At 38.8% G+C, this 17,121-nt stretch overlaps 1 protein-coding gene across 2 annotated transcripts in view; it reads left to right on the top strand.

Annotated features, from left to right (window-relative positions):
- Positions 1-526: 526 nt before the first annotated feature.
- The window catches only part of UBE2E2 (ubiquitin conjugating enzyme E2 E2), a 301,893-nt gene continuing 285,298 nt past the window's right edge, over positions 527-17,121 (top strand). The window contains exons 1-2 of one of the 2 annotated variants that reach the window (XM_079114334.1): positions 527-690; positions 6,693-6,876. In XM_079114334.1, coding sequence (XP_078970460.1) covers positions 6,701-6,876 — 176 coding nt within the window. In that variant the 5' untranslated portion in view covers positions 527-690; positions 6,693-6,700. Of the gene's footprint in view, positions 691-757; positions 903-6,692; positions 6,877-17,121 lie in introns of those variants that run through there. The other variant, XM_079114335.1, reaches the window with a different exon arrangement.

Below are 17,121 nucleotides of genomic sequence, written 5' to 3'. Positions count from 1 at the left end.
TGACTGAGCGTGTCTACAGGGTCGGTCACTGCAGCTACTTTGCGAAAGCTCTGAGGTGAGTCAATGGACTGGGTAAAAGGCCTCGCTGGGTCCCTCACCCGTCGCTCCCTGCACCTTTCTGGGGCAATCCCCCACCCCCTAGCCAGCGTTCCCCTTTAACGCGCGTGCCCGTCAAGGTCCCGCGCGTCTCCTCCCCTCAAACCGCCCCATCAGCCTCGGTTTCCCCCACTTCTCCCTGTCCCTGACGTTCCTTCCTCGTGGGACGCCCCTCGCCCACGCCCACACCACGAGACCCGCGCGCGGGACTCGGCTGTCACTTTACTTTTCCGCGCCGCCTCTCCGCCCCCTCGCCCGGCCCGCGGGGCAGCCCGCCCGTGCGCGCGCCCGCCCCCGCCCCCGCCCCCGCCCCCGCCCCCTCGCGGCCGCGCGCCGGCGGAGGAGGGGCGAAGGGGGGGAGGGGGAGCGCGCGGCGCCGCACGGCCGACGTGGGGCTCGCGCTCTCGCGGTCTCTCCCGGGCGGGCGGGCGCGCGCACTCGTGGGCGCGCGCGCGGACGGGCGGGCGGCGGCGGCGGCTCCCGAGGTGGTGGCTTCACTTTCCAGGACTCAGGGGCGGCCACAGCGGCAACCGCGGGCAGCAGCCTCGGGAGCTGGAGCTGGAACGGCCGGGGGTGGCGGCGGTGGCGCTGAGGGTGAGTCCGAGCAGGCGGGAGCGCGGTGGGGACAGGCGTGGCCGGGCGGTCGGGTGCGTGGTGCGTGGGTCCGGCTTTCGGTGACTAGACGGTCTGCTGGGGACATCCCGTCCCCGGGCCTCCCCAGTCCTCCACCCGCCTCGCGCCTGGGCAGCCCTCCGTCCTCTGGCTTCGTCTCGAGCCCGTGACCTGCGCGGACACCCTTTCCTCAGGTATTGGGTCGGGCCGCGCCGGTGCCCCCGCCTCGGGCGTCCTCTCTCTCGAGGGCGTCCTCCCCACTTTCCCAACCTCCTCTCCGCCCCGCAGGTCCCTGTTCACACCGCTCGCGCCCTAGTTCTCGCCTCCCCGGCTCCCCCGCGTGCCCGGTTCCCTGCGCCCCCTCCCGAGAGCCTCCTGCCCCGGTTTCTCGCCCTTTCTACCCTTCCCCCTCTTTCCCATCCTCCCCCCTTCTGCCTCGTCCCTCCCTGCCCTTCTTCTACCCCCTTCCGTTCTCAGTTCCCCATCCTTCTTCACCCTCCCAGCCCCTGCCCTCTCCCAGCCGCATCCTGGAACTAAGTCTTTGCAAAAGTACAGGATAAATGTCACGGTGCAAAGTGCCCTGCTTGATCCTTTGCGATTTTCCCTAATTGCATAATTGCTGCACATGGTGTCTCTCCGGGCGAGTGCAGGGTCTGACTCCACTGCCGCTGCACCCGGTAGCCCGCCCGCAGGAGACCTTGTGGGGTGTATTTATGTATGCCCTGGCGTGGGGTATGTGTTGTATTGGTCTTTTGTGATGCCTGGTGCTTGTCACAGTTTGGATCAGAAGCCCATTTTTCTCTGGATTCTTCTCTGCAGCCCCCACTGGCCTGATTTGAAACTGGATTCCCTCTATTCTCCCCCCCCCCTTCTCTTCCTCTCTTCTTCCCTCTCTTCTCTCATAATGTTTTGATCCTTTTGCCCTTTACCATTTCTAATGAAGATAAAGCGTGGCTTCTTGTGGCTCCCACCCCCCCCCACGTCCCCCCCAGTGACCAACCAGAAATGTCCAATCCATCTTCCCTAAAGGAAATTAAGGCCGGTTTAGAAAAACATCATCCTGTGCTTGGTAGCTGCTAGACCTCTTTGCATGTTTTCAAGATTCATCGTTTTATATTGTATATTGCTTAGCTTCAACTCAAATATTTTTATTTAAAAGTACAAAAGGAAGTATTAGAACTTATCCTAGATTGTCTTGCAGTTCCGAAAGATTTTAAGCTCTTCTTAGTTTTAAATACCTGAATTTTTGAAAATTATGTTTCTGAATATGTGGTCATTGAGTCTAGACCTTCGGAATCTAAATATTTGTCTTTCCTGAGACACTTTGAATGCTACTTGGTTCTCCGGAGTTTCATATGTGGGCTGATGATGAAGATTGAATGTTTCCATAAAGTGTCGTGACCTTTTCTGCCTATCGTAGGACACAGTACACTTCATCCCCAAATCGGGTGGTATGTTATTATTTCTTGTATGAATATATCTTTTTTTTTTTTCAGTGCCAGGTATTGAACCCAGTGCTTTGCATATGATAGGCAATAGGCAAACACTCTACCTATGAGCTATAAACCCACCTTATCTTTACAGTTAAAACCTGGATATTGAGAGATATTGTGCACAAATGTAGATTATTTTACATTGTATAAAAGTTTAGGAATGTGAATAGGAAGACGGGAAGGCACAGATGAAAGAATGAAATGTTTTCCTACTATAAAAGCTACGATGAACCCTTACTTTTGCAATTTTATCCCATGAGATACGATTATAAGGCTTATTTGTATAGCAATGTGGATTTATGGAATATCATTGCTTTTAGATTATCAGTAATTATTACAGCCAAATCATTTCATTTTTATGAAACATGAATTTCATTTATTATATGTTGCTAATGTAATTACAGCATAGAGTACCTGGCTAATAGAAACTTGGATGATTTGTATTGGAAGAAAGAATGATATTTAAATCTTAAATATTACATGTTTTAGGAATATCTTATTTTGTTTTTAGAAACCAATTTTATTTTGAGTATGAAATTAAAATATTAATTATTTATCATGGTTTTTTTGAAACTGTCATTGGAGAATATATCTGTGATTATAATCCTGAGATTTATCTTCTCCGTAGATTAGATAATTGGTTCAATTTAACTATTTAGGAATTAATTTTAAATGCTAATTTAGAAGATAATATTTGAAAGGTTTTAATTCAGGAATTTTTATTCATTGTGCTTTAGAGAAACAAGACACCAACTAATTAAAATGATTCGTAGACTGGTACAGTGGCACATTCTGTAATCCCAGCTACTCCAGAAGCTGAGGCAGAATGGTCAAAAATTGGAGGCCAGCTTTGGCAATTTAGTGGAACTCTGTATCGACATAAAAATGAAAGAAGGGGCTGATGATGTTGCTCAGATGTTTGCCTGGTAAATGTAAGGCCCTGGATTCAATCCCCAGAACTGGGGAGGAAAAAAAAAAAAAAAAAAGATTTATAGACTACTTTTGCTTCAAAAAAATTAATTGTGACTGATTACTACAGTCATTTTTCCTATACTTTTCTTACAATCAGACATAAAAAAAATAGATCCAGCAGAAATTCCCCTTATTTTTGTTTGTTTGTTTTTGGTGCTGGGGATTGAACCCAGGGGCTCTCAATTACTGAGTCACATCCCCAGCCCTTTTTTTTTTTTTGTTTTGAGACTGGGTCTCACTAACTTGCCTAGGTTGGCCTTGAACTTGTGATCTGTGATCCTCCTACTTCAGTCTCCTTCTGCCTCCCTCAGCCTCAGTCTCTGGGATTATAGGTGTGTGCCACCATGAGGGGCTCCCCTTATTCTTGATATTTTAGAGAGAGATATGAAAACTTAACTTCTAATAGTTTTTATAGTGTTCTTCAGTGACTTCAGATGAATTTATCATTTGTATATTTGTCATTGAATTTATCATTTGTATGATAAATTGATATGAAATAGCCAGATGCAGTGATACACACCTGCATCCCAGCAGCTCTGAAGGCTGAGGCAGGAGGATCGCAAATTCAAAACCAGCTTTAAGCAATATAGCGAGACCTTATCTCAAAGTAAAAAATACAAAGGGCTTCGGATGTGGTTCAGTGCCCCTGAGTTCAATCCCTGGTACCAAAAAAAAAAAAAAAAAAGATATGTATGACATAAAGTGTCTTAGATCAAAAATGGAAATACTTTTTAAAATTATGAAACTATAGAAATTATGCCTCTCTTTGAGCATTTTTTAAAAAAAACTTTTAGTTGTTGATGGACCTTTAATTTGTTTATTTATATGTGGTGCTGAAAATTGAACCTAGTGCCTCACACATTCTAGGCAAGTACTCTACCACTGAGCCACAACCCCAGCCCCTATTCAAGCATTTTAAATAATTTTTCTTTTTTCTTTTTTTTTTTTTTTTTTTGCTGAGGAAGGAACCCAGTGTTACATGCATGTTGGACCAGTGCTTTATCACTGAGCTACATTCCCAGCCCTTTCTCTTAATAGTTTCCTAGAGAGACTAATTTTTACTTTAATTTTCTTCTGATTTTCTGGAGTAATTTACAAAATTTTGATTTCAGATTATGCTGATTACATTATTGAGTAATTTTTAATGTAATTATATAATCACGGCATTATTAAATAGTTTGTAAATGCACATAAGAATATTGAGAAGAATGTGTAGCTTTGTAACTAACATGAAACTCTAGGCATAGTTTATTGTAGTTTTTTAAACTAAAGCTTCAGCTTCAGTATAAGAACTTTTGGATTTCCATATATTTGTCATATAATGGATTACTTCTCGTTTAAAATGTATAAAATGATTTTTCGCTCATGTCACATTTCTTAAAATATTATTGGCAGCATTTTTCTAGATCTGAACACCATTCTCTGAGCATTATTCTCTTTCTCACTACCATACAAATCTGCTTTAACATGCCATTGTGTACATACGAGGTTTTAAGCTTGTGATATATATATATATATATGATATAGATATATGTGATACACACACACACACAGACACACACACATTCTCCCCCCTCCCCCTACTAAGGATTGAGTCCAGGGCCTCAAGCATGATAGGCACATATTCAACCTCTGAGTTACATCCTCAGCCCTAAATTTCTGATATATTTTAACTGAGAGTAGATTGAAAAAACAACCAATCTTAAGTCCAAGAATGATAATTTAAAGTGAAATAAAAACAACAACAAAAAAAACCGCAAGAAATATATTTGGACTTTTAGAGCTAGACATAAAACATACTGATATAAAATTTCAGTATTCTATTAAGTGACTTTAGTGCTTCTAAAAGATGTCATAGCTGTGGAGACTAATGCTCTTCATTTACAGAACAGGTGGAAAAGTAGATTTCCTGTCAGTGTGTTTCAGAGCTGTTTGGGCAGAACTTTCTTTGTTTGACAAGGGGAAGGGAGCTGTGAGGGTTGAGGGTGGTGGTGGTGATTGTGTGTGTGTGTGTGTGTGGTGTCTCTGTAAAGGCATTTGATATTTTCTGTTGACTTTTCACCTCTCTGTGCTTTCTGGTTCTTCCAATCTTTTGCAGTGCTTTTTCGTTTGTCTTACTATAAAAATTACAATCCATGAAAGGTCTCTATTATGAAATCTCCTTGGTTTAGAGCAAGCTGCAAGTTAAATATTTGATGATGAATGTTCATCAGTGTCAACTAGCTGTCAGTTTGGATTAGGTTATAGTAATAAACTATGCTTTATTTAAAGTTTTCTTTTACCCATTCTTATTCTTGATTATGTCAGAAAGTTTTATTTCAAGTTTTTAGTTGATTAAGAGTAATCCAAAGGATTCTGTTGACTGTATTTTCAAGGGAATGTTTTGTGAAAAAGAATTCTTCAGTGTCTCAATACAGTCCATAACCCTTATGAAATGGTTGATTAGTGTATAGCTGGATCAGTGCTGACACCATCATGTGGTTCAGTTTTTATTTAGAATCATGCAAGCCTTTGTGTTCTATTAACACACAGATTTCTTAACAATTCACTAGTTTAGAGAATTTTAACCTTAGCCCAACCCTGAGGATATACTGATTTGATATGGATGTGGAAGTGTCCCCCCACCCCCCATTTCTCTCTTCTTGTGGCTATTTATACTAATACGGCACTTAGCAAGTTGGTTTACTTACTAGTCCAAATTTCTCACAAATATGGTACAAAGGGCTTAACATAGTGCCTGGAAGAGATTAGGCCCTCAACCCTCCGCCTTTCCTTTTTCCTTCTAACATCTCAATTGATATGTAATTCACATACTATAAAATTCACCCCACTTTTTTTTTTTTTTTTGGTGCTGAGAATTAAACCCTGGGCCTTGTGCATGCTAAGCATGCTCTCTTCCACTGAGTTACACCTCTAGCTCCAAATTCACCCTTTTAAAATGTTTAACTTTTTAGTTTTTAGAATATTTATAGAGTTGTGCACCATCACAACAAAGATTATTTTTGTAATTCTCCCAAAGAAACTTAAAAACCATTATTCAGTTGTTCTTTCTTTCCTTATTCCTAGTTTCTTTGTATGTCTATGGATTTACCTATTCTGGACATTTTATATAAGTGAAATTGTACAGATTGTGGTCCTTTGTGACTGGCTTCTTTCAGTTAGTATAATGATTCAGGGTTCATCCTTATAGCATATAGATGCTGCACTTAATTCCTTTTTATGACTGAGTAATATTCTATTAGGTACATATACCACTTTTTGAATATCCATTCATAATTGCTATACATTTGAATTACTTCTACTTTGTGTCTATTATGAATAATGTTGCTATGAGTATTTTGCTATGAAATTTTACATGAATGGATGAAAGAAAAATTTTGGCAACTCCCAAACTGTTTTGTAAATCAACTTCCATTTTATACAACTACTGAGTTTTACTTGTTCTGTTTTTAGACTCACTTTTTCCCCATTCTGGGGGTATCCACACCTGATTAAATGATTTTCGATTCTTGACTCTAGAATTTAAAATGTCCACTGAGGCACAGAGAGTTGATGACAGTCCAAGCACTAGTGGAGGAAGTTCTGATGGAGACCAACGTGAAGGTGTTCAGCAAGAACCAGAAAGAGAGCAAGTTCAGCCCAAGAAAAAGGAGGGAAAAATATCCAGCAAAACAGCTGCTAAATTGTCAACTAGTGCTAAAAGGTACCTGAGTTATTCTAACCTTTGAATTTATCATATTAAGGTCTGTTTTTGAAAACTGCATTTCATTTTTTTTTCCCTTGGGTTGTGGGCCATGAAGTTCTTGGATGTTTCTTTTGCCTTCAAGATTTTATTTTTTACATGGTTTCAATTGTGGAGAAAATTTTAAAGTCTGTTAAATGGCATGACATTTAAAATGCATATTCATAGTGTGTTTATGTGTGCTTATGTCTTGTTAGGACGTGTGTAAAATATGGTGGTTTAATTTATAACCATAAATGCTGGCCATAATATTTTTTTCTGTTCAGTAATACAGAATAAAGATTAAGTAACAATCTGCTGAGCTGGGTGCCATGGTGCATGCTTGTAATCCCAGCAGCTCAGGAAGCTGGAAAAGGAGGATCTCAAGTTGAAGGCCAGCTACAGCAATTTAGCAAGGCCCTAAGCAACTTAGTGAGACGTTATCTCAAAATAAAAGGCTGGGGATGTGTTTTCTATACCTTGTTGGTAAAATAAAAAATGTAGGAATTGAACAACAAATGCTTCTTGGTTTCATTACATTAGGCAGTGAGTCAGTCTTGATACAGATTTTCTTTTTCCTTAGAGAATAGATCTGGAAAGTAAGGTATTTGAATGATCTCTATTGACACTTAAATCTCTTATGATGATTGGCGTGTTGTTGGGCTTAGAGGGAATCCACTTTTTTTTTGGGGGGGGCGGGGTGCTGGGGATTGAACCCAGGGCCTTGTGCTTGTGAGGCAAGCACTCTACCAACTGAGCTATCTCCCCAGCCTGAGGGAATCCGCTTTGATATTGTTAGATTATAGAGCCTCTTGGAAAATAATTTGAAAGGTAAATTAAATTTAGTAGGTAAATTAAATTTAGTCTGATTTTTGTCATGTGATTTTGTAATTTTGTGTTTTTACTTTGTTTTAATACCTTTTTTACAACAAATAGGAAGTGTGAATAAAAGTAGTCTATAAATGTTAATTTAGCTTTCCACAACATGTAACTTTTAGGTTTATTGGAAAGTCTGAATTTTGAATAGTAGTTTTATTTGATATTGTATAATGCTGATTAAGGGAAACTCCTTTCTCAAAGATCAAAGACCTTATTTCCTTTGGTTTAGTCAATCTTCAGGGTTGGGAAGAACCTTTTCTGGCCCCCTCTGGTGAGAGATGGAGTGATGGTTAGTAGTCAGCAAATCTATTCCAAAGGACTAAGGTATTCAATTTCCCCTTCCCAGGGGTGTGTTGCTGATCCCTGACCTGTTGGAGGAATTATGTGAAAGTCAGATAGCCCTGAACATTAAGCCTTTAAACCTCCATACTGGAACATGATAGGGTGGGAAAGGGTTCAGTTTGTTTTACTATCACAACACAAGTCCAGGGGGATTCAGCTATCTAATTCTTCCACTGCCTGGCCACAATGCAAAATGACCTGCTATTGGGACATGGGGGGCCGGAGGCTAGTATAGATAAGAAAGGTGGGCAATGGAGAAAAATATGAAATGGATGAAAGAAAGGAGGTTATTCAAATAGAAATTGTACAGCTTCACGAAGATGAGGATACCCTTATTTAGTCCTTAGCTTCTGATGAGGGTTTTCACAAGCCTCTTCAGTTTTTCAGAAAAGGGGAAGAGTGAGCTGGCCAGGTTTATGGGGAATAAAGTCCTGATAGGCCTGTGCTTTGCTCTCCTGTGACTGCTTATTAACAAGGATTTCTCTTTTCTCTAGCTGGAAGCACTACTACAAAATACCTCACTCATTCTTTTGGGTGATGTATCAAAGACCAAATTTTGCTTATGGATGAGGGTGTACTGTTTAATGTGTGAATGCATTTTTTAAATACACATGTCATCTTTTACTTCATTTTAGTATATTCAAAGGCAGACTGTATATTCAAACCTAGTGATAGATTTCACTAGATAAATATGTATAGAAAAGATTTTTCCCTCTTTAAATAGGGAATTAAAAACTGATTTTAGAGGTGGTGTGTGTGAAGAGTCCAAGTAGTACCGAATTGGCACTTAGTAGCAAAGTGTTGTTGCATTGGTGAAAGTAAGAAGTACCTTACAAGTTGCTTCTTGGCTGAAAGAATTCCTCTGTTGGCAAATTCAGTCTTGTGAACCTGTGATTTTCAAGTTCTGATTCATAGTTTCCTCTGTAAGGTCCTTAGGTAGCTGATGGGTGACAGTATATGAAGTCACTTAGTCTTTTATTATTCATTTTACATATAAATAGACTGCTTTAGTGCAAAACTTTTTAGTTAAGCTTAATTATCTTCACTTTTCTCAACCTTACTCTAATTCAGTTAATAATAAAGTTCTTTTTCTGGGGGTACTGGAGATTAAACTCAGGGGCACTTGACCACTTAGCCACTTCCCCAGCCCAATTTTGTATTTTAGAGACAGGGACTCATTGAGTTGCTTAGCCTAGCTTTTGCTGAGGCTGACTTTGAACTCACGATTCTCTTGTCTCAGCCTCCCAAGCTACCGGGATTACAGGTGTGTGCCGCCACACCTGGCTTAATAGTAAACTTCTGAGAAATTAGAAAAAAATTGAGAATCATGAGGACAACAGACCTACATCTTTTAAATTCACTGTTCTATTCATAGTACCTAGCATAATGGTTTACAATAATTATTCACTGGTTGCCTTAGAACCCTGAGCTTAGATTTTCCATGGATATTAGGATTTCAGTTAGGATTCAAAGTTGGAGGAAGTTTCAAAATAAAATTTTAGTTTATACTTTTTTATTCTTAAAATTTATCTATTTTTGGTGTCAGGGATTGAAATTCGATGCCATTTTATCACTGAGACTATATCCCCAGTCATATACTTTTTTGAAATTGATAATTGATTTTTATTCATATGAGAATTTTTTTTCCTATGTAGTGTTCTGTGAGGTAATCAGTAGCAGTGCAGAGCTTAAACTTAAAAGATAGAAATTGAATTTGAACATAGGTCCTGATACTAAGTGGCTCCTATGATCTTGGCTATATAATTTAATGTCTCTAAACCTCATTCTTCTCTTTTATAAAATGAAGATAATAATGGTGCTCTTTTCAAAGAACTGTTGTGAGAACCAAATGTGTTAAAAGTATTCATTTGGCACATAGTAATCAATTATAGACTTTTAATGCCAGTTAAAGTCTGCAGTGACAGTTTTCAAGTCCGGTTGGTACAGACTTTGGCAAATTGAGATATAACCTCAGAAACAATGCTATTGTTAAACTAGAAATACTCAGATGCTGTAATTAAATATTTTATTGTAACTCAGAAAAAGTGCTTTACACACGGGGCTCAGTTACTGAATGTAATATGCTATAATTGTAGAACTAACAATTGCTGTAATAAATGTACTGTAATTATAGAATTAATAATTTGTTGTAGAAACATGTTTTCTTAAAAAAATCTCATTTTTGAGATTTACAGAATAGTAGTATACACATTTAAACAAGGGTGTAAATGAATTTGTCATGTTTAGAGTTAGAAGGGAAGATTGTAGTTACGTCTTTGATGCATTTTTGCCCTTCTTTGACAAGAATTTGTTTCTTAAATAGTTGGCATGCTCTTACACAGCCTGTTCTCTTGATATGTCTATATCACTCTTGTTATATTTGCAGGAATGTAGTTGGACTATGTCTGCAGTGACAAATTTAGATGATTTTTATCACATTGACTAGTCAATTCAATAAAACATTTATTTTGAGGTGATCATTGAATTGAGTCTGCTGCTTCTTTTACATGTTGTCATATCTGTAAATGTGAATTTTAAATCAAATTTATCTCAAATTAGCTTTGTTCAGAGTAGACATTATGATGGTATTGGGCACTCGGTATGTTATTGTTCTAGAAATAGTGTTAGATTTTTGAACTCTAAATTTTTGTTAGGTTGAAATGTTGATTCCAGTGTGTTCCAGTGTAAACTTTCAGTGTATAGACTCCAAGTTTTTTTTTCCACATGAGCATGAGGTAGTGCTGTGCATAGATAACCTTTTGTGTAATTACTGAATTTTGTTCATTCTAAATGTATATTGAAACTTTTTAATGGCCTGAAATTAGGGGGCATCTTATAGTTGATGTACCAATTGTTTAATTGATGTGTGTCTTTTAGAATGACAGGTACATAGTATACATCACCATTCAGAATTAGACTCAAGCATTATATGCAGTGGTAGTGTGTTCTAGAGACTGCTTTGCTATTACAATATTTTAATAATTAATTGTATGAATAATGCTTTCTTGACAATAAATTGATTTTAGAAGGAAGTTGATTCAGTTAAAATAGGAATTCGTAGGTGACTGATGAATGCAGTCCCTAGGGAAAATGTAGAAAGTTATTTAGGTGTTGTAAAGTTTTGCTTTTTATATTAGAGCATTATAGTTATACATAGTAGTTGGGTTCATTTTGACAAAATACATGGTTGGAATTTGATTTCAATCTCTGTTCTCCCCACTTACCTCACCCTCTTTCTCCCCCATTCTCCTTTCTCTACTCTACTGATCTTCCTTTCACTTTTTTATTTACTTATTTTTGATTGTTGCTTTTGACATAGACATAAAGGTGAAATTTTCTGTGGTATATTTTTATGTGCATAAAGCATGATTTTGTTGTGAAGGGTTTTTTGTTTCTCGTTACTAAAGATTGAACCCAGAGGCACTTTACCACTGAGCCAAGTCCCCACCCCTTTTTATTTTGAGGCATGGTCTCACAAAGTTACTTAGTGCTTTGCTGAGTTTCAGAGGCTGGCTTTGAACCTGTGATACTTCTGTCTCAGCCTCCTGAGTTGCTGGGATTAAATGTGTGCGCCACTGCACCTGGCCTGTGAAGGATTTTTATTTTTTTATAAGAGGAAAAGTTTATCTGGGCCTCACAGTTTCTGAGATTTTGTTCCTTAGATGGCCTACTTCATTGCTCTGGGCCAAAGTTGAGGTGGAACTTCATGGTAGAAGAGTATGGTGGAGGAAAATGGCTCAGGACATGGCTACCAGGAAGCAGAAAGAGATAGCTCCTTCATCATGAACAAAATATAAACCCTAAACACATATTCCCAATGACTCACCTCCAACCAAACCTGAGTAGTTTATAGTGACCACCTGTGAGAGGATTAATGCATTGATTAGGCTAATAAGACTAATAACAATCATTTCATTTTTTTCTTGCCATTGTCTCACATATGAGCTTTTGGGGGATACCTCATAACCTCATATCTAAACCGTAACATTCTGCTGCTGGCCCCTAAAAGCTCATGCCCATCTCACAGTGCAAAATACATTTAGTCCACTTCCAAGAATTCCCATAGTCTTAAGAGTTCCAGGATGTCCCAAAAGTCCAATTCCAAAGTCTTCTCTAAGATTAAAGACAAACTTTCTGTGTGAACTCCTGTAAAAATCAAAAGCAAATTACATATATCCTGTATATAAAGGCACAGAGTAAACTGGAGTCTCTACTGGAGGAATAGGGACATAGAAAAAGGGTTGGGACCAAAGCAAGACTGAAATCCAACTGGGCAAACAAGTTCTATAGCTTCATGTCCAACATCTGAGGTACATGGCATCTTGTTATTCTCTCCAAAGGGCTTGTATGGCACCACCCCTATGACTTTGTTGTTTGCAGCCCACAGGGCCTCTCTAGGCTTCTCTGTGCTCAATTTCTGCAGCTTTCCTGAGAAAGCTTAATCTTGGCAGTCTCCAGTGCTGTCTTGACTTCCTTCTCAAATCTCCATACATTGCCCTCTCCAGGGCTTAGACTCTGACCTTGCTGCACTTTACCTGGCCTCCCAGGCCTTCCTTTGAAATCTCAGTGGAAGCCTTCATGACCCCATATCTCCAGCATCCTGCAGTCCTACAGAACCAGCACCACATGGTTGACGCCAAGGTCTGCTACCATCCTTAGCAGTTGCCAACCCTCTAGAGACCACAGCCGCAGCAGCCTCTGGGTGCCTAGATGTCTGAGCACAATGCAACAACTTCCTAGGCCCCCTTTGCAAGCAGGATGCCACACTGGTCTCTTCTCAAGACAATTTTTACTTTTCCACTCTTGAGCCTGAGATAGGTGTGGTCTTACCTATTCTGGAGATGCCCCTGAGCCATCTTTCCTATTGTCTCTGGGTAAAAAGCTTTAGCATTTCTTTAGTGGCTGTAATGTCTTTAGCAAATACACCTTCCTTAGCCCCAATTTTACTCAATTCTGGCCAAACTTTTAAGATTTTCAAATCTCTGCTGCTTTGCTTTCTGCTCCTGATTATCTTAATAAACTTGACTTCATGCCCCTGCCTGAGTGCTATGCTGCCTAGATTAAGAAGTCCATTACTGCGCTAGGGTTGTAGTGTAGTCGTAGAGTACTGCCTCGCACGTGTGAGGCACTGGGTTTAATCCTCAGCAACACATAAAAATAAGTAAATAAAGATATTGTGTACATCTACAACTAAAAAATATTTTTAAAAAAGCCCATTACTTTTAAAAGCCTCATAGAAAGTCTTAGGTTATGGGTAAATTGTAGACATCTTCTTAGTCAGAACATAACAAGAATGGGGTCTAGTCCACTTTCCAATATAATCCTCCTTTTCTTCTAAAACCATATTAACCCAGTCTTTACTGTCTGTGGTCTTGTTGACATTCTGGTCTTTTCATCTCTTACCAGAGTCATCCATTAAGTTCTGCCTGTAACATTTCAAGGCTTTTCCAGCTTGCATCCCCACAAATTTCAGAAAGCTTCAAAAGCTTCTCAACTACATGGTCAGGTTAGTCACAACAGCAACCCCACTTCTTGGTATCAATTTTTGTTTAGTCAACTTTTTCACTAACAGAAGACCTGACAAGAACAATTTTAGAGGAGGAAAAGTTGATTTGGGTCTCAACAATTTCAGAGGTCTCAATCCATAGATGACCAGTTCCATTACACTGGGCCTGATATGAGGCAGAACATTATGGTGGAAGACTGGGGTGAAGTAAAATGACTCATGATATGGTCACCAGGAAGAAGAGAGAGACCCTATGAAGGGTTTAAAACAAAACAAAACAACAACTGCTATAATATCACTTTTGTTGCCAGGTTCAGTGGCAGATGCCTGTAATCCCAGCAACTGGGGAGGCTGAGAAAGGAGGATCACAAGTTCACGGCCAGCCTTGGCAACTTAATGAGACCCTGTTTCAAATTAAAAAGTAAAAAGAGCTGAGCATGTAGCTTGGTTGTAGAGGACTCCTGGGTCCACTCCCTAGTAACCCCCTCACCTCCCCAGTCACCTTTGTAGTCTCTGTTTCCATAACCCTGAATGAATTGTGAATTTCTTTTAATCCAAGGTTTGTGTGTGTATTGTACATATGCACTGCTTCATGTTTCAGAATAAACAATAATAATTCATTCCATATATTGATTTTAAAATGTGTGTTTCAAATCTTCTCCATTCTGTATGATTTTGGCACCATGTTCAGTTAAGTCTGAATGAATCATGTTATGAATCCCCCCTTTCTTTTAGCAAATAGTAGTCCCATACAGTATTCTTATTATACTCTTTTCATTCATTCTCGTAACAGTTAAAGTATTAGGTGCAATCATATAAGCTGATATTTTGTACTTTACTCCTGACTTGTCTCAGTAACTTTATGTAGATACTAACTTCTGTATCATAGTAACTTACAGTCTCACCATAGTTGCCTAATGGAAGTGGGAAATGCAGATAGTTGTATAGTTGATATTTATCTTAAAAGTTCTGCTAAGAGAGGAGTCTTTTTGTTGGTTTGACTTAAAAGATAATTGCCTCTGTCTTTCCCCTTGCCTGTTTAAAATAACCTTAATTTTTAAATTTTTTTAAATGAGCACCTTCATAAAATAGTGATAATTAGATAATTTTGTGGAATTTATTTTATTCACTTTTTTTGTTACAGGTTTTTTTATACCTTTATTTTATTTATTTATTTTTATGTGGTGCTGAGTATTGAACCCAGTGCCTCACATGTGCTAGGCAAGTGCTCTACCATTGAGCTACAACCCCAGCTCTATTTTATTCACTTTTAATGACCTCAGATCATCATGTGCAAGGTATGCTAAGTCAGGTGTGGTGTCCCACTCCTGAAATCCCAGGAACGATGGAGGCTGAGACAGGAGGATCACAAGTTTGAGACCAGTCTGGACAACTTTAGTGAGATCTTGGGGATGTGACTCAGTGATGAAGCACCCTTGGATTTAATTCCCCAGTACCTGCCCCCCACCAGAGGTACACCATGAATGTGAATTATTGACACTTTTTCATTTCTCCTCACCCTAAGGGACAGAATCTGAAATAGTTACCTTCCTTATTCCATGATGTCAAGAACTGAGAGACTTAATACATACCATGATTACAACTTTTGAAATTGAATTGAATTGCTATCATTGAAAACAGCAGGATATCTTACAACAGTTTAAATAGCAATTTTTAGTATAATCTTTTCTATCAAGAGAAATATAACCATTCCTAGGTAACAGTGGCTTGAAATATATTATAATATAGTGGCTCATTGCTCATAGTTGTCAAATTTATCAGTAAATTGCTTTTTGCATTAAATAATATAGATTTGGAATTACAGTCGTCTGGAAGGGTTCAAGTTCTTTTAGAATTTTGTGACAGAAAATTATGATTTATCATTTTTTTAAACCAAAAGGGGAAGTCTAAACATAAATCAAGATGATTTATTTGAAAATACCAAAGTTCTTTTTTGTTAAAAATGGTTTTCTTTGATAGTTTAAGGATGCCCTCTTTATTTGTATTACTAGCAGTTGAGCCCAGGGCCTCATGCATGATAGGCATATGTTCTATCACTGAGCTATATTTTCAGCCCTTTTTAAATTTTGATACAGGGTCTTACTAAGTTACCTAGGCTGTCCTACAACTTTGAACCCTCCTGCCTCAGCCTTTGGAGTAACTGGAATTATAGATGTGCATACCACCATACCTAGCTAAGCACGCTTTTTTGAATGCCTGTTGTTTTCATTCTCTCAGTATAAAAACAGTTTATAAAGATGACTCTTGTTTCTCATAACAAATTAAGCAGTACAGATATTTTTAATGGAAAGTAACAGGTTTTTGTGTATCCCCTTTCCCCTAACAGTCCTAATTCCATTCTCCATTTTAGCTGTCTTTGGTTTTAGTCCTTGTTGGTTCTTTTGCATAATTCTAAATAATATGCTTATTTCTTATTTTGTTGAATTATTAAATACTGTCTTTTGACTCTCTAATCTGAAATATTTCGTTTTACCAATTCTTCCTTTTCCCTCCTCCCAGTTAATGATAGTCAACTAAAAGAGTGATTATTAGTTGCCTTTTTACCCTAAAAAATTAAAGAATGTAAATTTCTATTCCCTGTTCCTTCAAATATCAACAATATTTCTTGATTCTCTACCTTGTAAAATAGGAATGTGATTACTCTTGTATCTGTTTACTGCTATTCCCTATTCACTCTTTTTTGGTGGTGGGGATACTGGAGATTGAACCCATGGCTGCTTTACCAACTGAGCTACATCCCTAGTCCTTTTAATTTTTATTTTGAGACAGGGTCTTGCTGAGTTGCTGAGACTAGCCTTGAAGTTGGTATTCTTCCTTGGTCTCCTGAATTACTGGGATTACAGGCATGCACCACATTGTCTAGCTCCCTTACCCTCTTTCAGCTGGTTTTTAATTGGCTGCCCTTTCTGATTTCATATCTTCTGGGTTGAAGGTTGGTAACATTTACATTGTATTGTGCAACTAATAGCTCATCTTATGTGCTTTGCCTATAAGTAAAAGACTAGTAAATTGTATAACTAAATATCCAGTGCCACAGCAGACAACATGTCAGGATTAGATATCCTACGAATCCAATGCCATGATTCCTGGATTACCTGATGAATCATAGCATTTAGGCAAAAATAGATCATCTCTTTTTCCCCTTAACATCTATTACTTGATTAAAATTATGTTACATTTTAGTTTCTTTCATATTTGATCTATGGTTTTCTTATGTAGCTTTTTTTCTTTTAGAATTTCTGATGTTCTTCTCACTCCTTCCTTGAATCTTTATTACGTCCTTACGTATTTCTGTTGCTCCCTTTTGCCCATTACATCCTGTTTGATTTACACCCATCTGCCACTTCTCTTTGTTGTTTATTCCTTTTTGCATTTTCTGTGTCCCTCACCCCAAGGAGGGTTCCTGAGCTCAGGGGAGGTAAATATGTGTTTACTTTGCCATTTTTAACCTGAATGTATCCATTTAGTTTTGAAATGCC

Source organism: Sciurus vulgaris (assembly GCF_902686455.1).
Source record: "Sciurus vulgaris genome assembly, chromosome: 16".
Lineage (NCBI taxonomy): Eukaryota > Metazoa > Chordata > Mammalia > Rodentia > Sciuridae > Sciurus > Sciurus vulgaris.
Note: the sequence above shows the minus strand (reverse complement) of the source record. Positions and strands in the feature narration are given on the sequence as shown.